Here is a 21,630-nt window from a genome sequence, read left to right as displayed (position 1 = left end):
GGGAGAGGGAAAGGTAAGTGTGAAGAAGAGGGTGATTGGAATGGGATTTCAGAAAAAAGGAAGAGAGCAGTTGAAGCATTTCTTAAAGTGCACTGAAGACAGCCAAAGAAATGCCAGAAGGAATCGTGGACATGCAGGACAGCTTTGAAAATTCAATATTAATATTGGATTACTTGCCTAGGGGTATTATATCCCTTAGGAGAGGAGAAGAGGGAGAGAGGGAGAAAAAAGTTTAGAACATAAAGTTTTGCAAGGGTGAATGTTGAAAATTATCTTTGCATCTTTTGAAAATAAAAAACTTTAATTAAAAACAAAAAGAAAATTAGATGTTAAATTTTAACTTAAAAGTAAAAGCAAGCTGTGCATTATAGAAATCTGCAGTACCACATAGAATATTTTTTGTTCCTTTATATAGAAATATTTGTTCAGAATCCTGGTCTAGATTCCCTCTCCCCAGTAATTACACTTATTATTTGTATTGTTCAAATTTTCCTTCAGTAGTAAATATCTTACTTTTATGAGACACTTCCCAGGTACTGGAGGTACAGAGATGAAACAGCCACTGCTCTGAAAGAGCTTGTATTGTGATGAGATTGCACTATATTTACATAGATAAATAGTAATTTTGAGAAGGGAATGAACATTAATGATTGAAGTGATTTATAAAGCAAATGAATGAAAAAGTATTAAATGTTCTGTGGCAATTACTTGAAAATTCAAAGAGAAAGTGCTAGACATAGTCCCTGCTCATGCTAATCATTGAAGTCAGGATGGAGGTCAAAGGCTGGAAATCATCAGCAGGGCTGATGGCAAGCACAGAGGTCTTGACTGTAGTAGCAAGTAGCTAGGGACCTTTGAGGAAGACAAGGTCAGGGCTGGGGAGGCGGTAATTCCTGGGATGAGGATTTGTTTTTTTAAAAACTCCTAGAACATGTGAATGGTACCATAATACAAAGAACCAGAGAGATAGCAGGCTATGAACTATATAAACCATGAGCTTGACATCTATTCCTGGCCAAAATTTTTTTAAAATTAGTTTTAAACTAATAAGTTTTTATTTTCATTCCCATCCCTCTGTGCTGGCAATTAAAAATCTTGGCAAGATTCTATAACATGTGAACCGGATTTTTCTAGAAGACTAACTTAAATTGCTTTTTTGATTAGGTCTCTAAATCTCTTAGATAAGGGAAATGCTGTAGAAATAGGTTACCAGATTTTGCAAAAGTGATAAAGTTTCTCTTGGCTTTCTTGAGGACAATGTGGTGAAATGGAGATTGCCTTCAGGCTTGGTCAATAATCAGACCCAGGAGTTGATCATATCCTTATTTGATGATTTCCTTGGCTGGATGATCACTCTTGCGGAGCATCCTTTGTCATTTGGATAAAGTCATAGATTTCATGCTCATATTTGTGAATGACACATTAACTAGTAAATTGTATGACAGAGTAAGGCTCCACAAAAGTCTTGACAAACTGAGCATTGGGCTGTGGAATGGAAAGAACATAGAGCCAGAGGATCTTATTTCAAATCCTATGTCTGCCATTTTATTGCTTAAGTTAGCTTAGAGGAGTTCACTGTGCCAGTCTGCCTCAGATCCTCTGTGCAATGGGGAAGCTCACTGAATCAGAATCCTAGAACAGGAAAAAGTATTAGAGAAAGTCATTCTAACCCCTTTGTTTCCATCTGAAGAAATGGAGGCACAAAGTCCCACAGCTAGTGTTTGAGACTAATTTGAAAGCTAGTCTTCCTAACTCCCACATCCATAATATCTGTGATCGTATCTTGATTCTAAATCTGTGTTCTTAACATGACGGTTAAGAGCTTAATATCCATCCTCACACTTGGGTTAAACAAAAGTTTCAGAAGTAAGAGATGAAGGAAGCATCCTTACCAAGTCATCTGAAGAAGATCTGGGTTTTTGGTAGACCATACAATGGGCAGAGAAGAAAATATGACCTTAGGCTATGTGGAGTGTCTAGAGAGGGAGATAGTGATCTTATTGTCCTCTGCTCTCTCCCCAGCCACCTCTAGGAGGCCGAGTTTGGTTCTGAGTGCCACTTGTTAGAGGGAGAGCGACCAGGAGGGAAAAGGGAGTCAAAGTCTTGCTACTTGAGAACTGTTGGAGAAGCGGGACTAGGTTTTGGAGAGCATGGGACACGCTGACCTGACCGTATCCAAGTATTTGTCCACTCTCAACTGGGACAGGGCGAAGCTCAAGGGCTGGGGATGACAGGTGGAAGTTGTAAAGAGGAATTAGTGCTCTCTGAAGTGACTCCTCTTCCCCCCAAGTGCCCCTTGCCGCATGGTGCAGGGTAGGGATTGGAGTGGATGGCAACAAAGACCCGTTTAACCCTTTAGATTCTGTAGTCAAAGATGGGCTGTTGGGTTCCTTCAGCTAGAACGCAGCCTGTCTGGAGGGGCTTTAGGTGAAATAGTCAGCAAAAGGGAACTTGGACCTAGGACCCACAGAGTCTTGACTGCCAGCCTCAAGTATTTGTATATTGTGACCTTGTGACAACTGGCTGGAAGAGAGTATAGAAACCAGTAGGCTAATGAGGAAGCCTTTACAGTAGCCCGATGACTACTTTGTCATCCGTGGCAGTGACTTCATAGATCTAGAGTTGGAAAATCATGAGGAAACTGAGGCCCAAGGAGGTTAAGTGGTTTGCTTGAAATCACATAGATGGTAAGCAACAAGCGGTAGGATTTGAACTCAGCTCCTCTAGTACCAGAGCTGCTTTTGACACTGAATCTGGTTTACTCTTTGTCTTTTAAAGATAATGATTACATAGCATCTTAAGGTTTGGACAGTGCCTTACAAATAGTACCCTGTTTTGTCCTCATAACAACCCTGGAGGTGCCTGCTTTTATTATCCTGATTTTAAAGCTGTAGCTGTAATGCCAAAAAAACTGAGCAAGACAGAGGTTAGAGACCAATTCAATAGTTTATTAAATTGGAGAGAGATACTCGGACCAGATGGATCTTGATCCCAGGGCTGGACGAGACTATCATCTCAAAGAATCCAACCCCCAGTGCTGGGACAGCAAGCTTTTTATAGGATAACAAGAACAGTGACATAATGGGAGAGGTACCTAGATGGGAATAACCTAATGGTGGGGGAGGCCTCTAGGATGACACAATGGAGGGAGGTTACTGATATTCCAATGACATCTAAAATGGATAAACCTTTATCCTGTCAGACATTAAGAAAGAATGTCTATAACCTATATATAAAACCTTCATCTCATCAACCATTTAAGAGGGAATGATTATAGCCTGGGGTTTTAGAGCAGAGCAACTGAGGTAGACCTTTATCTCATCAAACATTAAGAGGGAAAGGTTATAACCTGAGGCAGAGTAATTAAATAGGACAATTGGAGAAACTGGATCACGACATTTAAAGGGAACTTTGGTACAACATAGGGTTAAATGACTGGCCAGGGGTCATATACTTAGTAAACATCTAAGTTGAATAAATTAAATATAAATGAGGTAATTAAATTTAATTATAAAGTACTTGATGAGAAAGCAAATATATGCAGCAAGCATCGGGTTAAATAGTTACTTTTAAAAATGTTTTTGAAAAGTTTTTGGTTTGTTGCACATCAGTGGTGTGCTAAGTATTGGTCTGAACATTTATCCAAGATTCTACATTAAACTGGAGGTACGGAATTGTGATTTACTATCAGTAAATGTTTGATTTGTATACCTGTTTTTTATGGCTGGAGTCATCTAAAAATTTCTCAAGTGAAAAGGGACATGAGTGGAAAAAGTTTGAGAAGCCCTGGTTTTAAATAATCAAATAGAAGCTTTGGAAAACTAAGCTTAAAGAAAGGCCATGTGACTTTTCAAACAACTGGTTTAAAAAAAAAAAAAAATGTGTCAAACACATTTGAGTTACCAGCAGATGGCACTGTGTTTAATAGGAGTTGTAACAAAACAATTTCAGAATTTAAAAAACGGGAACAGCTTTTAAAAAAAAAATGAATATTTCGTTGCTTCCCATTCAGTTGAGTAGAAAGAACATTCAACATCTTAATCACTATTTGATGTTCCATTGTATATATAATTAATTTTAGAAACAATTAGTTAAAATATTGAGTAGAACTGTATTTTAACTTTTAATTGCATAGCAAAAAATTTAAAAGTTAAAATACCTTCCTACCTTTGTATGACATGGGAGACACTGGCAAAGGACTGCCCAGCATGGCGTATCTTCATCAGAAAATGTACTATCCTCTAGGAGCAAAGCAGATTTGAATTAGCCCAAAAGAAATGTGAGATGCATAAAATTAGAGAAGCTGTCCCAAATGTTGATATGGTCTATTTGTGTCTGATCTATGGCAGAGCATTCTGATCTTGTATTGGACTGTCAGACACATTGCAATTTACTCTAATTGAGGAGTGTCATTTTGGTCCTTTCAAGACAACCATCTACCATTTGCCTAGCAAATCATGGCATTTGGTTTAAAACAAAAACCAAAATGTAGTTATCTTGACTTTTTGTCTCCTTCAAGGGATGAAGAAAATTCTGGGCAGAGAAAATAAAAGGAATAAAACAAAAGTAAAAGAATGGGAGATGGGATGGGTGAAAGGAGAAAGAAAATGGATGACTGCAAATTGTTAGCAGTTATAATGAGATTTATTTTGAGACTATATCTGTGGGAGAACTTTTTTTTTGTTTTTTAAATGGAGTATACTTTCCAGCTTTCTTCCTCACCAGGAAACAGTTTGGAATGGAGAAAGATAACAGTTATCTCTTCCCATCATTGTGGTGTTTTCGGTCCCTGTTCGGGCGCCAAAATGTGGTGTTTTTCTTCTTTAATATATAATATATAGATGGTTCTCTCTGGGAAAAGGTTTCTTGGGGAGGTTTTCTGGAGGCAGCCTTAGTTGCAGTTGATAATCACCTCAAAACGCAGCCAGGTGATAAAATGCAAATGTTTATTTTCTCCTTCCAAAATAGCCTGCTTAGTTGAGGCCTATCTCTCTGCTTGGTTCTAAGAGCTCTTGCAGCTTTGTCCTTTGCTTCTGTCTCTGCTTTCTTCAGCCTCCAACCAGTCGGGTGGTAGTTTTCCAGGTGGAAAATGGAAAAATGAATCTGTCTTGCCTCAGAGAGAGAGCTGCTGGCTCTCAATCTCCCAAAGTGTTCTGTGTCTGTCCCAGAGTGCTCTCTGGCCCTAAGAGCTTCAAGGGAAGTGTGAATTCGGATATCTCATACTAAACCCTGAAATCTCCCAAACGTGTGAACTCCAATGAGTACTTAAATACTTCTTGCTTATATGAGCCTCTCTAAAGGTGTGAACACAAGCATTATATCAATTCCATTGAGTTAACACTAGGATTCTAACATCTCCCTTGAGTTATCACCTTATTTCAAGTTGAGTTAGGGTTAGGGTTAGGATTCTAACACATCATTGTGGCCCTGTGACTTGAAAAATCTGCATAAAAGTTTTTGGATTATCTGCACCAAAGAAGTCTAATTTAGTTTCTTTTGGGGGGTGTTCCCAATACCTTCTTGTAAAATTTGGTTTGATCTCATACATATATTTTATGCTTTTCCACTTTTCTAAACTTGTTTGTTGTGGTCTATGATTCCACAAAATGTGTCATCTGTGGCTTCTGCAAAATTTCCCCAAAATTATGTCAACTCACAGTGGGGAAAGTTGTAACGTGGAAAGCATAACTAGAGATACGTAAACTGATTCGTGGGAACTGATTGAGTGTGAACACACTCAAACACATACATATAAAATAGGAACAGGCAATGTGATTTTAGGGTATAGGAAACTGCCTGTAAAGGTTGCTGTTTTCTCTCCAACTTAACAGTCACAGCCACTGTTTTACAGTGGCAAGACTCAAATCCAAGTCTTCTGGTTCCAAAGCTATCTTTCTGCCACTATGTTACTCTTAAGAGTTTTTCTCACTAAGCACTTTACTACTACTTCCTCATAGTCAATTCTAGGTTTATTTTAAGGGTCATTTTCTCCTTGGCTCCATTGGCTTGTTCTGAATCTGTGAATTAAAGCACTAATTTACTTCCCACTCTTCTGCACGTCCTCATTTGAATGATAGGCATTTTTCATGAGACAGCCTGCAATGGATAGGATCTGGAATCTAGAAACCTAGATTTAAATCTCCCTCCACACTCAAGCTGTGATCCCAGGTAGCTCCCTTAACCTCTGAGAGCCTTAGCTATTCTGTCTTGGTAAAAATGGGGAAAGTGATATTGGTGGGGATAGCAAGTTCTTCCCCAGTTATTACGACATTAAAAAGAGTGGTATCCATTGAGCTTTTTAAACTAAAGGAGAATGCCTTTTTTCCATCCTCCAGCTACGGGTACTTTCTCCGTATGTAGCTTTTTTATGTCCATGTAGTTTCCCTTAGCAAGTCAAAGCTCTTAAAGGGCAGGGCTCTTTTTGTTTTGTTTATCCAGTGCTTAGCAATGTCCAGTACATACTGTTTAATAATTGCCCATTCACTGATCAAATTTTTTTTTTTTTAATAATTATAACTTGTTATTGATAGAACCAATGCCTGGATAATTTTTTTTACAACTTTATCCCTTGCATTCACTTCTGTTATGACTTTTCCCTTCCCTCCCCCAGATGGCAACATATGTTAAATATATCACAGTATAGGATAATAAATTTATAGATGAAAAGGATATCTTATATTTCATCAAATTTCATCCCCTCCTTTTATATATGGGGAAACTTGGGCCAAAAGAGGTTGCTGTGTGCCTCAGCTAGTGTCATTTGGGCAGTAAATGGCTGGAATTTGAATCCAGATCCTCTGAGTGATCCTCCAGATCCAATGTGATCTTCATCCTTAATGAAATTGAAGCATTTAAAGTTTTAAAATCTCCTAGATTTATAAAGGAATTTCAACCCAACTATTTCATGTAAATACTGGATTTGTGTTTCTGGCTTTTTAAGTTTAAAAATGTTTAAGTAATTTGTAAGATGAAAAGTAACCCTGTATTTTCATAATTTACTAAAAGAAAAAGAAATGTTTCTTATCTCACATTATATCCATCACAAGAAATAGATTCTTGTGTCTAAAAGCTCATTTCCAATGGAGAGGATTGTTTTTTCATAAGATTATAATTGAACAAGCAAAATATATGAAGTGGGATTGTAAATGTTCACCTGGTATAAATGTTTTTATTCATAGTAAGCACTGTGTTAGCACTATAGTAAGCATCAATTTTATATTCTCCAGAAAGTTAAACTGCATTTCTGAAAAGCTTTTAAAGGTATTTCTGGAGGCCTTGGAATAGGTGGTCCATTCATTCTGTGGATTGCCTGAAGCAAAGATGGTGGAGGTTGAGCAGAGGTTCCAGTCTCCTCAGGGGGAGCACCCTGGGGAAAGGATTGGGCACCAAGGAAGCTGCCTGATGTTTCTATGACAGGGACAGTATTGGGACAGGACTTAGAAGAAAAGACTCTGAAATAAACTTTTCCCACAAGTTTTAGTCAGAGTGTTTTCCACCCTGTCTCTTTATTCAAGGTCTTCACTTCCCTCTTTTTAAAATGCAGCAAGTATTTTGCCCCCAGAAGGCCCCAACATTGGGAGATTCTATGTATTGTGAATCCTCAGATTCAGGGAATGAAACCTGGGATCTGGGCTGTCCTCAAACTGAACTCATCATCCTTGCTCTAGAAAACCCCTTCCCTGCCTCCCCTTTTGAATTTTCCTGTTCTTCAGGTAACCCATTACTGCCCACCCCAGTCCCTCCCAGATTCCTCATGCGCTCCCCCCTGCCCCCCAAACCAAGCTGTTCCCAAGGCCACTACTTTCAGCTCTTGAGCATCTCTTCTGGCCCTGCCGCCTCCGTGGTCCAGATAACCTCCAGTATCTCCTGTCCATACTGTTGCAGTGGATGCTGGGGTGGGGAGAGGTGCTGCCATCCTTGAGTGCTTCTCATTTCCCACAGGACTGCTCTTTGATGCCTGGGAGACAGAACAGTCTTTCTCCTGCCTCTGCACCTTGCAAGCACTTGCAAGTCACTTCATCCCCAACCTCAGGTTCTTTATCTGTCAAATAAAGATAGTACCTGCCTTATAAGGTTGTGGTGACAACAAAAGCATGTGTGTAAACCTTAAACCCCCTAAGTGCTAGCTGTACTGTTATGTGCTGGCTCTCCCACAAAAATAGAAATTCCTCTAGAGCACAAATTGTTTGAGGACTTTTTGTCTTTGTTTCTCTAGTGCCAAGCACATTCCTGGCACATAGTCGGGAATCAACAAATGCTTGTTAATTAACAGAGATTCTTAGCCTTTTGTGTGTGCCCTGAACCTTTCCTGATGAAGTCTGTGGACCCCTTTATATTATTATAAACCCATAATCCATAAACCTCTTAAACATTCACTTTTCCATAGGGATAAATGTCAAAGAAGCTCTGAATGTTAACATTCAGGGACAATTACCAGTAGAATAATCTGCCTTTGCTTTTTTTCATCTTTTTATGAAATTTAGGCTTTCAGGAGTATTCTGGCCTCTGCCCAGTTGCGCCATGACTCAGGCTTTTGTGATGTCCCCGTTATTGAGAGGCTCTGCTGGAATGTTCTGCCCTCAGGCTGCGTTGTCCCCACGGAGGCCCAAAGGCTTGCGTCCCTTCGGGAGCTGGTATGTCCTATGTGCTCCTCGACAGCAGAGGCTGGTTAGATGGCACTGTCCCAGTAGGCTCCTTAGCTTTCCCAGATTAGTGACCCGTTGGGTACCGGGAGCTGACGATGACTTTCTGGACATTGCTCTTCAGGCTTGTTTCTTGGTTTATTTCTTAAGATCCTGCCTGTTCCCTGGTCTCTTTCTGAATTGCCTTACTATGCATGTTAACTTGATTCATTGCTTCTCTACGAGGCCCGCGTAGTAAATTTTTGGTTTTGCTTTTTGTTGAATTAGCATAATGAAACCCCAGAAGAAAACCGATCACTTGGAGAGGACAGCAAAAAGCTTTCGACAACAGGTCAGTATGTTTATGTTGTGCCATGTTTTTTCTGTCTTATCCAGGGAAGAATGGGGAAATCCTCAGTGATGCTGATTGTTGCCTTTTCGGAGTAAGTCAGCATGATGATAACTCACATTGAGGTAGTTTAATTTACAGGGCACATCCCTGGAAACAGTCCTTCGAAGAAGTAGAGAACAGGTATTACTGCTTTGGTTTGCAGATGAGGAAACTGGACTCCAAGATGATCACAGGATCCCTGACCCAGAGCTCCCTGACATCCCAGGCCGGCAGTCCAGCCTCCCACCTTTTACGGTTGAGGGACTTGCCCAGGTCACACAGGGAGCTCAATCTGGTTATACACCCAGTCGTAGAAGATGGGGGTGCAGCTGTGTAGGTGACAGGCACTTGTTGCTCCCCCCTGCTCTGAGTCAGGGTGGCGTGGCACAGTGGCTCTCCTCCGGGGAAGAGTGTCAGAGCCAGACTGTCACGGGGTGGTAGGGAGAACTAAGTCAGAATCGTATGTGCGTGGACTTTTTCAAGCCTTTGCCTTAAAATCCTTGTTCTCCCTCCTGCTGTAGAGCACCTCTCATTTCAACTGTGAGAAAGCAGAGCAGAAGATCTTTTTCCTTGTCCCAAGAGCAGAATTTCCACCATATTCAGACAGACCCCTAGAAAGCTTTTCTACTCCATGATGGGGTTTCATGGCATGGGAAGGACACTCACCTTTCCCTCTGTGAGTAGCCCCATTTTCACTGAATATTTAAAATTGAATGTTTGAGCTGGTTAATGGTTTTCCATGGGTTGTGTTTCTGCCGTCCATGCTGTTAGACAATGTTAATATATTTAAATATATTAATTTTTAAAAAAATATTTAAACAAATTTTAAAGTTTACAAATATCAAATGTGAGGGGGGAGGGGGGAAAACAGACTATAGTAGTAAGAATATTCCCTGCTCATACCAACTCAAATTTATGTAGTGCTCTATGCTTGCCAGTGTTTTTTCCTCATTTCTTGGCCTTAAGATCAGAGCTCTTTCCTTTGCTTGTCACAGTCGAACATTAAAGAATTTGAATATCAGTGGAAGTCAAGGCGTAGAAGGTGGGGAGGGGGACAGTGCAAACACATTACTCAACTTTTCAAAGATCATGGACTATAACTCAGATATTAACCCAAAATTCTTTCATAGAATTCTATATTCAGAGTTGAAAGAGACTCTAGTCATGGAGTCCAAACTTAACAATTTACAGTGAGGAATTTGAGTCACCAAGAGGCTGTGACTGATGACATAACTAGGCACTGTCCCACTTAGCTTTTGAAGTCTACTGTTCTATTCACTATACCACAGTGAATTGCCTGTTTGCACTGGGGGAGGGAGTGTGGTCACCAGGGTGCTCCTGCACGGGTAAAATCAGAGGTCTGGTCTGGCCCAAATTATTCAACAGAAGAGACTGTGGAAAGAGATCCGAAGACTCTTATTATATAGAATCGGGATGGATGGTAGAAACTCTCCCTCCCAATATGGAGATGCCCTCCACCCAATACTTCACCTCCACTTTTTAGATGAGAAAACTGCATCCTGGATCCTGAAGGAGGAACTCTCCCAAGATTACCCAGTGACATGGAAGCAAGGCCATCTGGCTTCTTGGCCGCCGTGTCCCCTTTGTCATGTGTCAGGTCCCCTGCTGCTGATGTTTTGGAAGGGGGAATCGTTTTCCAGTTAATTCCATTCTTCAGAAGTTGCTTTGGGACTAAAATTGTGTTTCGGATTAGCCTTAAGCCAGAGTTTTCTTGGGAAATTTGAATTACATTAACTTAAATGCTCCAGATTCATATGACATGGGGACATACACCTTTCATACTGGGTTTTTAAAAAAAATCTGTAAAACATTTTTGTCTTGTTCAGCCCCAAATTGCTGAATTGGTAAAGCTGAAATTTGTTAGCTCTCTTTGAAGCATGACGACCATGCCAATTATGAAGAAAATCAATTTAATGGGATGGCATGAAGTTTTGTGGATTTTTTTTTAGCATGTTTTGAGTTAAACTTGTTTTGAGTTAAACTTTTTTTTCTTCTAAAGATGGTACAAGTAGACTATCCCATGGTTACTTTTGAAAGTTGAAGGCCCCTTGATTGTGCTGTTAATTTTAGGTAGTTGAGTTTCTTGGAGGCTGGGGGAGGGAAATTATATCTCAAACCTAAAGAAAAGTTAATACAAACTTTTCATAATACAATGTAAAAGTTTTGAGAATCAGAGTGTCTAGAAGTCAGGACATTAGAAGATGAAGTTTTTTCCCCCAAGGCTCTCTTAGAAAGAATTGGCCTGGCTGACATAGAGTCAGCACTCTCCTACCAATGTTCCAGAAGGACCTAGTGTGTACAAAATAGTATGCTAGGGCAGTGTGCAAGTTTAGTTAAAACCTAGTTCCTATCCTCACAGAACTTAACTTGTAATAGAACGATGGATGCCGGGATGTTAGTCCCTGTAATGCAAAGTTAGACTTTCTCCTTATATTAGAGAAGGAGCAGGAGAGGTGGAACAAAAGGTGGCCTAACTAGAAAGTCTTTCAGAGCCAGTTTATTCCTGAAGCTAATGAAGAGCTGTTATTCCATTTAAACATGGACTATAAAAAGCTCTAAGGGGCGGTGTCCGTACACACAGTAAAGGTCCATCTGGCCACTCTCAAAGGTTACATGAGGCTTGGGGTGAAGCTTCCTGGACTGTGTCACAATGAAAACATTCTAAGATGAATGACAGAAAGAAAAGCTTTTTGCCCAGAGATTAATTTAAAAGTGCACATTTAATTGTATTTTAGGATATTATTTATATTCTATTATTTGTACAGGATATCTAAAGTTTATGCTTTTATAGGAACAAAGAGCTTTGGAATTAATTACATCTGCTTATATTTTCAAATTTGAAATATTTTTTATAGTTCAAATATCAGAAAGGTTGGCATAACTAAGAATCTCATGGAGATAATAAATCAAAGCAATGAAATGAATTTTTTTCTCATTGAATTCTCATGAATTAAAAATTTATTTAAGCAAGAATAATTAGCAAATTGTTAGCAAAGTTCTTAGCAGAAAAGGGGCCAGAGGGAGCTCCTCTATCCTGAAGAATTCGTGATTGTGGAAGCTGGAAGGTACAGTAGACTTCTTCTAATGCAAGCCCATCACTTATCAAGGAAGACCCCTAGAAGAAGGTATTAGCAGTTGACCCAAAAGCACAGCAGTTTTTGTTGTATTTGTCCAAGGGTTACATGAAAAGAAACATTAATTTATAAAGTAGGTTGGATGTTTTCGGATTAGACAAGTGGCCAGACAAATTGTCTGACACTCCATATTAAGTGTGGACATGTCATTTCACAACTAAGATTGAAAAAATAATCACTGTAATATCTAGGTTACAAAAGCTTAAGGAATTTGTGTTTGAATATCAAATTTTCTGTTTAGTGCAGATCTTTTCATCAGGACTTGAAAGTCCTGTTTCATTAAATATCTGTTGTTTCCTCTGAAGAATTACACTGTTTTGTTGGGAAGCTTATTCCTAGCTTCGTTATCTTCTGGAATATCATATTCTAAGCCCTTTGCTCTCTTAACATGGAAGCTGCTTAATCTTTTGCTACCCCATTTGAATTGTTTCTTTCTGGCTGCTTGTAATATTTTCTTCTTAATCTGGGAGCTCTGAAATTTAGCCACAATATTCCTGGGAGTTTTTGTTTGGAGATCTCTTTCAGGAAGTGGTAGATAGATTCTTTGAATTTCTTCTTTATAACTGTATAACTATAGTTCTATAACTAGGATATCAGGACACTTTTCTTTATAGATTCTTGAAATGGTATTTAGACTCTTTAATCATAGCTTTTTGGTAATCTAGTAATTCTTAAATTATTTGACGTTATTGTTACCTGAATTTATGTCTTAATCATTCCTGTCATATAGCAGCTTTTTATGGGTCAAGTTCTTGTTGTTGTTTGCTAATTTTCCAGCCTATTTTTTAACTTTGACTTTTATGTTAAAGTTGAGCTCTGTCTTAAGCTTCAGGCCTTTCCATGTTACTGTTTTCAAAGCTGCTTCTGGAGATGATCCGGGAAGAAATGTCTTGACTGTTCTGGTCCGTGCTCTGACCTTTAACCAGGAAGGTGTCTGCTCCCCTGGGCCTGCAATCCATACAGAGCTCTTTGCCTAGCCAGTGCTAGCCCAGAGTTCCCAACTTACCTCTTTCTGGCCCATTGTTTGGCCACCCCTGCCTGCCCATTTCCTGGGTGCCTCAAGCTCCTGACCTTCTGCCCTTGGATTGGGTTTGAAGCCTAATTTTAAAGCTGTTGGAGGGAAAATTGGGAGAGCTTGCCCATAAGGCTCCTCTCCTCCATTTGGGCTCCACCCCATCCTGAGGGCTTTGGCTGATGTGGATGGCCTCCCTCCTTTCTTCAGGGTTACCAGTTTAACAGCCAAATCCCCTCCTCTTTCTCTCCATGCTCCAAACTCTTTCCTGCCCTGACTTCTGTGAAGTCCTTATGGCCTTTTCCCCTCAGCTCACAGACCTTCAGGTTCTTCCTATGACACTGAAGACCACTCCCAAGTGGACCCAGCTGGGCTTCCGTCCACCTTTCTACTCTCACCTGGAGCTCTTCCCCTCCACTGAATCCCAGCTCCTCCTCTGCTTTCACAAGTCGCCTCCTACGACCTTTGTCCTTCCTCCACACATGGCACTTGGACTGCCTCCCATGACAGAGCCCCACAGACTCCCTTTGGCTAGAAGTCACTTGTGTGTTTACATGTCGTACCTGTCACTTGTGTGTTTACATGTCGTACCTGTTTAGTGTAAGCCGCAAGAGGGCAAGGTTGGAAAGGGTCATTTTTCTTTGTCCTCTTACTACTAGCACGGAGCTAGGAAGGTAATAAAATATTGGTGGAATTATGAGCAATGATGAGCCACACTGCAATGAATGTGTATTTACGTGTCTGTGTCAGGTAGCCTAGTGCTATAAGACGTTGGAGCCAGCCAACCTAAGGAACACCAGGATCTCCTCCCACTGAGCTGCATTCTCAAGGGGGATCTTGGTATGGCTTCTTCTGTGAGGGCATTGGACTGGATTCCCTGAGCATTCTTCCATCTCTTTTTTATTCTAATGATAATTATGCATGTGAAGTCTTTCATTAAGTTTATCAGAACCCAAGACTTTCTTAACAAACAATGATGTGGCTAACTCAGAAGAGCAGTTCATCTGAAAGTCATGTTTCTTCCCTATTTCAGGTTGTGCATAAATATTTTGGAGGGAAATACAAAAGATCAAATCATTCCTAGTTGTATTCCTCTTTGAGCCCTTTTGCCTATGGTTTTAAGCTGGGATAATAATGGGAGAAAAGGGGGAACATTAGATTTCCTTTACCAAATTCCATTTCCTGTTCAGAGATTATGATATTAGTGGTAACTTTGAAATCGTTTAGGTAAAATGTCTTTATCAATAGAGTTGTATTTTTTTAATACTGATACAAAAAAAAAAAAGCTTTAAAAATATACCTACAAGTATGTATGTGTGTCTATTAGCATAAGTTGGAAAACTCGTTGTTTTATTGTACAGTAAATGTATTTAAATGTTTTTTCATGGAGAAATTCACTTCCTGCCATGTGTTTTAACTTAGAATGTGCCTGGTTAAAACCTCAATTTCTAAATCTTTTGATCATTAAACATGAAAATAAGCACAAACATCAAAATTGGAGTTGTTTCTGTCATCAAGAATGTTTGCTTTTCAAACAGAATAAAGAAACAATAGTACATAAGAAGGTTGTAGATTGCAGATCATTTTAGAAAAAATTGGAAGAAAATTATCTCTAGTTAGTTGTTCAATTATTAGAAGAAACATGGTCAGGCAGATTATGTCCAAATAGAATGTAACTTCTGGGAGTGTCACCAAGACTAGTCCTTGATTGTCATTGCTGGAAATTTGTGTTCAATTGTTTACTTTAAAAATATGTTTATGCATCAACAGGAGGCATTTACCTTGGCAGTCAGTGTCCAGTGGAGCCTTCCCTCTCTCCTCATTGCTTGTTTTCATGTTCTTACCTAGAACAGTATTACAGCAAGTCATGCGATCTGTCGAGAGGGCTTTGGTTTTTTCCAGATCTCACAGTCAAATGAAAATTTGATTGTTTAATAATACTATTAAAACCTTTTCTACAAAATCACTATAGTACATATTTGGACATTAATAAAATTCTATTTTATTTTAAAGGCTTCTTATGAATTACAAGAGAATTTGCACATTTAGTTATTTTAAAATTCTGAAATAATTTTGACAGATGGAAGCTAAGCGTTTTTAAATGAAATAATGCATCTGCCAGATATATTTTTTAAAGGTTACTGTTACTGAAAATTAATAGTATTGATATTTAAAAAGGAAACATTTTCTTCCAGGGGAGAAGAATTATATTATGGAATTTCCTGTGATGCTTTTCATTCATTTTCTTTGTGTTTGGATTTTTAAAAATCCAGTATGCTGGGAGTAAGAGAAATTTCTTGTTCCTCAGAATAATAACAGAGATGGTGTTCCTTCCCCTTCCTATTCCTTGAGTTGTTAAATATTCATAATAATCCAATTTTTTTAATCTTAAAAAGGAACACTTTGCATTTCTGTTGCTTCCTCTTATTCTAGAAACTAATTTTCAAGTCATCTTTACTAAAGTCTTCATTCAGCATCTGTGTATGGTTGATTCCTCCTATGTAAAGCTTTTATTGGGCATATTGGTGAGCCGAGAGATAACGAGAGTGGATCTGCTCCTTCCTCAAGAGATCTTGGAATCCAGTTGGGGAGGGGGGGGTGTCATAGGTGTGTATTAAACAGGTACCCGGCACTGTGCTAAGGACTGGACAGATACCTCCATTGATCCTCCCAATGACCTTATATTCCCTATTTGGGAACAACTTGACAGGGTAGAGTCTGAGGTCCACTTTGATCTTCCTGACCTGATTGAGAGCTCTGCGCCCTCTACTGCCAGGAGGGAGGTGATACAGCCTTGGATGGGTGAGCCATGGTTAGCAGATAGCAAATTAATCTTGTGAATCCCATAAGGTGGAGACTGACAGCCTGGAAAGTGCCAGGAAGATCAGCTCATGGTTCTAGGCAAAAGTGATGCGTCTGTGGAGGGTGGGAGCAGCAAGAATGGATAGGAGGCATTTGAAGGAAGGCTCAAAGCATCCTTAGCCCTTTGGCTCTGAGGGGTGGCTTGGAGGCTCTGGCTATTGCTGACCAGGCCAAGTATTCAGTTGGGTAAGTGTCAAGTTCCAGAAATGGTCATCAGGAGGTTGGGAATTGGTGAAAGGGTGAAAGATTCAGTGGGGGAGGGTCATCTTGGGAGTCATGGTCTTGGACCTAGATGAATCCACGTCAGGAGAGAAGAGAGTCCACATTAAACCCAGAAGAGAAATGCTCCCATGAAGGGGGTAGGAGGAAGCACCACAGCATTCATTCTCCACTTTACCCAGGAGAAGCCTCAAGGTTTCAGTATCCAGTGTGAAAGCCTTCAGAGGTCAAGGTGGAGAGAGAGAGAGCATGTCCATCATGGAAATAGAAAGGAGGAGGAGGGTGGAAGCAGGGAGTAAGGACCAAGGGTGAAGCCACATTTGTGAGTTTTGGAAGTTCTTTGGGCCACTATTAAGAATAGTGTGGTAGAGAATGTCAAATCGCCATCCTAGGAGCACAGTTAAGGCCTGTTTCTGCCTGTATGAGGCTACCTTTTGTCCAGGTTGACTAGAAATGGACTTTAATGGCCTGAATTATTTTCTATCCCTCCAGGAATTGTGAATGGTTAATTCTTTATAGTACAAACAAGGTGCACATGATGAGAGGGGAGGGAGCAGGTGGACTATGAACAAATAAATACTTAGGGGCAACAGGATAGCTGTCATCCAGTATTTTAAGAACTGTGATGGGAAAGAGCCAGAAATAATGGGTGAAGACTGCTGAGAAGCATTGGGCTCCAAGTGAAGCAAAGCTTCCCAACAGGAAGCCACTGCAAAGGGGAATGGCTGCCCTGGGAGGGCATGAGTTCCCCTCACCTACAATTTTCAAAGTAAGGCTGTATCACCCCTAATGAGTAACATGGAAGCAATTCATAGCCAGGGAGATGATGAATAACCCTGTCACAATGAAGTTTGGAATAGGGTCTCCTCCACCCGTAGGACTGTGTCAGTTCTAAGGACATTGCTGAATGATTTAAATCCTGCCTTTATCTCCTGGCCACTTTTTTCTGGAAATATTAATGAGGACAGAAGACAAGCCAATCCAAATATTTGTGAAGTGCCTGCTGTGTGCCAGGCACTGTGCAAAGTGCTGGGATTCAGTACAGCAGGGAGTAGAAAGAGAAATATCCAGGGACCGAGTCACTCACCGGTGAGATGGTTAGTGGCTCCTTGACTCTTAGACCCCCTTCTCCCCCTTAGACAACATTTAGACTTTCTGAAAGTGATGAGCTTTAAAAAATCATTCTCGTGCATCAGACATATTAGTTAGAATTTGAAACTATGGTGGTTATTGCTTGTTAGAAGGGTGAAGCTGACAGTTTGCCTCCCAAAAGACTTTCTGAATTTTCTTTGTAGACAAATTGCATGCCCGTCTTTCTTTAGTTTTGCTTATATAGAATTATCTTTGAGGCGTAGTCATACTGATTTTCTAAATTGACATACCATGTGGCGCTCGGCCCATGTGTTACTGGAAGTTTTTGTGTGTGGTTTGTAAATGTAACAAAATCACCTCCCACTGCTCTTGTTTTAGGTTTTATCTCCCGCTAAAGTATGTGGGCTTATCAAAGAATCGGAAACTGTCAGAAGGCTCCGTTTGCTGATCACCAATAAAGATCTTACTTTCAAAGCTGGCCAATGGTGAGTTGTTTTGGCTTTTTTTCACATGGTGCCCGGAGGGGCGGATTTCATCATTGCCCCAAGGGGGAGGGGGATCCAGAGCTTTGATTTTGTTGTCATAGGGAACTACTTCATGAGGAGGCTGACTGGTATCCGTGTACCCTGGCAACTGCTCTGCAGTTTCTAGTTTGAGAGGTGAAGTCACTTAGTCCACACTTGTCCGTGCACCCGTCCACTTAATAGCTATCCTGTTGTCGTACATCTGCTTGATTTTGTACAGTGGTAGCTTTCGGCCCATGGCTTATGCAGAGGAGGAATACTTTTAAGATATCCGATTTTCTGATTTATAATAATCAATGGGGAGTTTTACCTTTTTAAGTTTCAACTAAAAATTAGTTTTACCAACTAATGTAGATATGGATAGTTGAACTGTAAGACAATTCTACAAGTAGTGTCTTGAGGCTATCAGGATGTGAGTGAATCTTTGTTTTAAAGCATTTCTTTTCTCTCTCCTGTTTCTCTCCTCCCCATATTGTTGTTCAGTCATTTCAGACCTTTTGTGACCCCATTTGGGGTTTTCTTGGCAAAGATACCGGACTGGTTTGCTATTTCTTGGTCTAGCTATTTTATAAAAGAGGAGACTGAGGCAAATGGAGTGAAGTTACTTGCCCAGGTTCACACAGATAGTGTCTTCCTGACTTCAGATCTGGCACTTTATGTGTTAGATATCACTTAGCTGCCCCCCTTCTTCCCCTTCCATAATCCTACTGGAAGAAGGAAAAAAAAAGAAAACACTTGTAGTCTATTTAACCTGTCGCTTCTCTTGCAAGAGGTAAGCAGTTGTCAAGGTTGGAAAGAGTTCTTAGGTCTTTCATAAGTTGTTCATTTTAGCAGTGTTGTTGTTTTTAGCAAAAATGAGTCTCCTGTTTCTGCTCTCCTCGCTCTGCGTCAATTCATAACAAGTCTTCAGGTTTCTCTGCAGCTGTCCTGCATTTTTTGTAGTAGATAAAAAATATCCCATGATGTGTTCAGCCATTCCCCAACTCCTTAGTTTCTGGTTCTTTTGTCACCACCACGTAGAGCTGCAATAAATATTGTTACACATAGATTTCTTGGGCCTCAGTACTACTTCTCTGGCCAGCTTAGCTTTTTCTGGGACCTATACTGATAAACTAGGTGGAACATCTCCCAGCATTTCTCTCACCACCCCCTGCGTTCATTTACAGTTTTGGAGTAAGATTTGCGGACACCCACTGTCCAAGCCAGGCCCTGTAGTGTGGTCCAAATTCTGATCCTCAGCATTGGAGGTTTCCGTTTTTCTCTGATGACCTGCCAGAGGGCTGGGCTTATAGTCAAAGCTCCGGGCTTCAGCCCCTTCTCTGGGAGGTTGTGACCGGCCCAGGGTCACCCAAATAGGATGTGTCCGGTCTTCTCGGCTCCGTGACCAGCTCTGGCTACTGTGCCTCACAGCCTTTTGGAGACCCTTCACTCCACTAGGCAGTGTCAGCCCCAGGAAGGGAGCTGCCAACAGAATTCAAGGCACTCGTTAGTCTGGTTAGAAGCGGTGTGTCACTGGGCCGGGGCTGAACTCACTGAGTGGACAAGATTACACGCAGCCACGTGCAAGCAGACTGTCAGTTCCCATGGCCAAGAGCAAGCACTCAAGTTCTTCTCCCCCTGGTCTTTTCATTTTGTCTGGGTCGAGTTTTAAGAGCGCACTTCATGTTATCAGTGCTTCCCAGTTCATCTGGATACAAACAACAAGTCATCAGTGTGTCTCCTAAGGATAGTCGGGACACTGATGGCCTTCCTACCCCACCCTGCCCCACCATTCCTCTAAGGATCCCTGAATTCAGGTAGACCCATAAATGGGCTATTTTTACAGTGAGGGTGGCTACTTTTCAAGGTTACATTGATTTTTAAGCATTTCTTGGTTTCTCAATCTTGATTGGATTTTACAGGCATGTCTTGGCTAATTTTGGCATGGTCCATCTGAAAATAAGTTTTGTTAGAATTGGAAACGTGTGAGAATAATAAGAGTTAGCGCTCATGTTAAGTAGTTTGCCTTTGGATTTAGAAATAGAAAACAAGATGTTGATTGCAACAATTTGCGTTTCTGAAGCAATTTACTGTAATCTTTGCACATGTTCGGTGATACATATTAAATTCTTGGTGGCTGTTTCGAGGAGGGGTAGGGTATAGAAAATATATTTACCCTTCAAGAATTGTTCAACAGTTATTACACTGAAGATTAGAAGCTTTAATTATAATGACTCTCTTTGCATTTTTCCTTCCCTGGCATTGTTCTGTCCTATAGTCTGTTTGATGTGGCAGCAGCAGCATCTCAACAGCCTCCCTCAGACTTGCCGCCAGCCGTCAGACCACTTTTCCCAAGTTAGAAATGAATACATATTGGGTTCGGGCTGTCATGGTCAAGCTGTTTATAACCATTTACCAAATCTATTCATCTGAGCAGGAAGAAAGGCTACCATCACTTTGCTGTTTTACAGAAATAAAATCCCATTCATATTCTCAACCCATGTAGAATTAGCTAGAGAGTGCTTATAACGGTGTTGACACATGTCTGGCTCAGTACTCATATACTGGAGTGCAGATGAATTTCTGGGAGAGAAATAGGAATCAGGAACGAGTTGGCTATTTTGTTGCTCTTATAGGCCATCTCCTAATCATGCCCATTTATGAGGTGTATTTTTTAGAAGCAAAGAACTCTTAATTTCCTTTTTTCCCATTCACCATTTTTTGGCAGGACATAAGTAAAGAGATTGGGATGTTGTTTTTTAATCCCCTTGGGAGTCTTTTAGTGAATATTTGGAGACTCTTTGTCATCAGACCTCAGGCTTATTACTTCGTGACATTCTTTGGACCCTAAACTATGGTGTCCACTCATCCCCCTCATCAGACATCAGATGTCCATTAAGAGAGTGAAGTGTTTAAAAGAATGAGCCGTACATTCATAAACTTTGAAAGGCAGCTGTCAGAGAAGAGCTCCCCGAGTGTAGCTACAGTCTATGGAGAAGGGTCCATTTTCTTTCTCAGAGATAAGAGCCCCCAGGCCACCTGGAGGCCTTAAGGGAGCACTCACTGGAGGCAGGACTAGAACACAGGACCTCTGTGAGAGGTCCTCTTACTTACCAGGACCTAGTAGGTCTGCTTATTTGGTAGAAGTGAGGTTGAGCTTAGACTCGAGGATCTAGGATCCTGCCTCAGACTCTTAACTTTCCCGAGTCACTTTTGTCACCTTCAGAACCATTGAGATCTTCTCTTTCTGCTGGCCTCTTCTGAAACCTGCCTCTCCCTGTGGGGTGAGGTGGAAAACCTGGGGGAAAGGACCGCCTGAGTGTGAACTCTGGCTCCTGAGCTTTAGACAAGGCCATCTCTTGGGATGTACAGGACGGTAGAACAAAGGGGATATTGGGGAGTCCCTGCTGGTCTAGTGGTTTTCCCATCCTGGGAACCACTGAAGACATGTTAGTAGGGCTGTGACAAAATCGATTCTGGCCCCTAAGTGAAGGAGGGGCTGACGAGTGAGACACCGCTGTGGTCCGTCCAGGCCAGGCTCTGACCGTATTCCAGAGAGACATAATGAGGATCTGAGCAGTCTGGACAAGTGGTCGGAGTGGGCACTGGGGAAAGCAGAGCCCAAGGACTGCTTACAGTTTTAGACCCAGTCATGGTGATTACAGCCACATTGTCAGCAGGAAGAGGGGGTCACAGGTGTGGTCTGAGGCGCCTGCAGAGATCCAGCGGAGCATTAGAACTGGAGGCAGCCCCCTGGATTCCTGATAGTAGTGAG

The 21,630-nt window shown here is 40.9% G+C and overlaps 1 protein-coding gene across 2 annotated transcripts in view; it reads left to right on the top strand.

Annotated features, from left to right (window-relative positions):
- The window catches only part of OXNAD1 (oxidoreductase NAD binding domain containing 1), a 44,460-nt gene that overhangs the window by 1,987 nt on the left and 20,843 nt on the right, over positions 1 to 21,630 (top strand). The window contains exons 1-4 of one of the 2 annotated variants that reach the window (XM_051961451.1): positions 8,599 to 8,633; positions 8,910 to 8,973; positions 9,534 to 9,688; positions 17,731 to 17,837. In XM_051961451.1, coding sequence (XP_051817411.1) covers positions 9,644 to 9,688; positions 17,731 to 17,837 — 152 coding nt within the window. In that variant the 5' untranslated portion in view covers positions 8,599 to 8,633; positions 8,910 to 8,973; positions 9,534 to 9,643. Of the gene's footprint in view, positions 1 to 8,483; positions 8,634 to 8,909; positions 8,974 to 9,533; positions 9,689 to 17,730; positions 17,838 to 21,630 lie in introns of those variants that run through there. The other variant, XM_051961450.1, reaches the window with a different exon arrangement.

The sequence above is a fragment of the Antechinus flavipes genome, chromosome 5 (assembly GCF_016432865.1).
Source record: "Antechinus flavipes isolate AdamAnt ecotype Samford, QLD, Australia chromosome 5, AdamAnt_v2, whole genome shotgun sequence".
Taxonomy (NCBI): Eukaryota; Metazoa; Chordata; class Mammalia; order Dasyuromorphia; family Dasyuridae; genus Antechinus; species Antechinus flavipes.
This window is presented reverse-complemented; position numbering and strand designations above follow the sequence as displayed.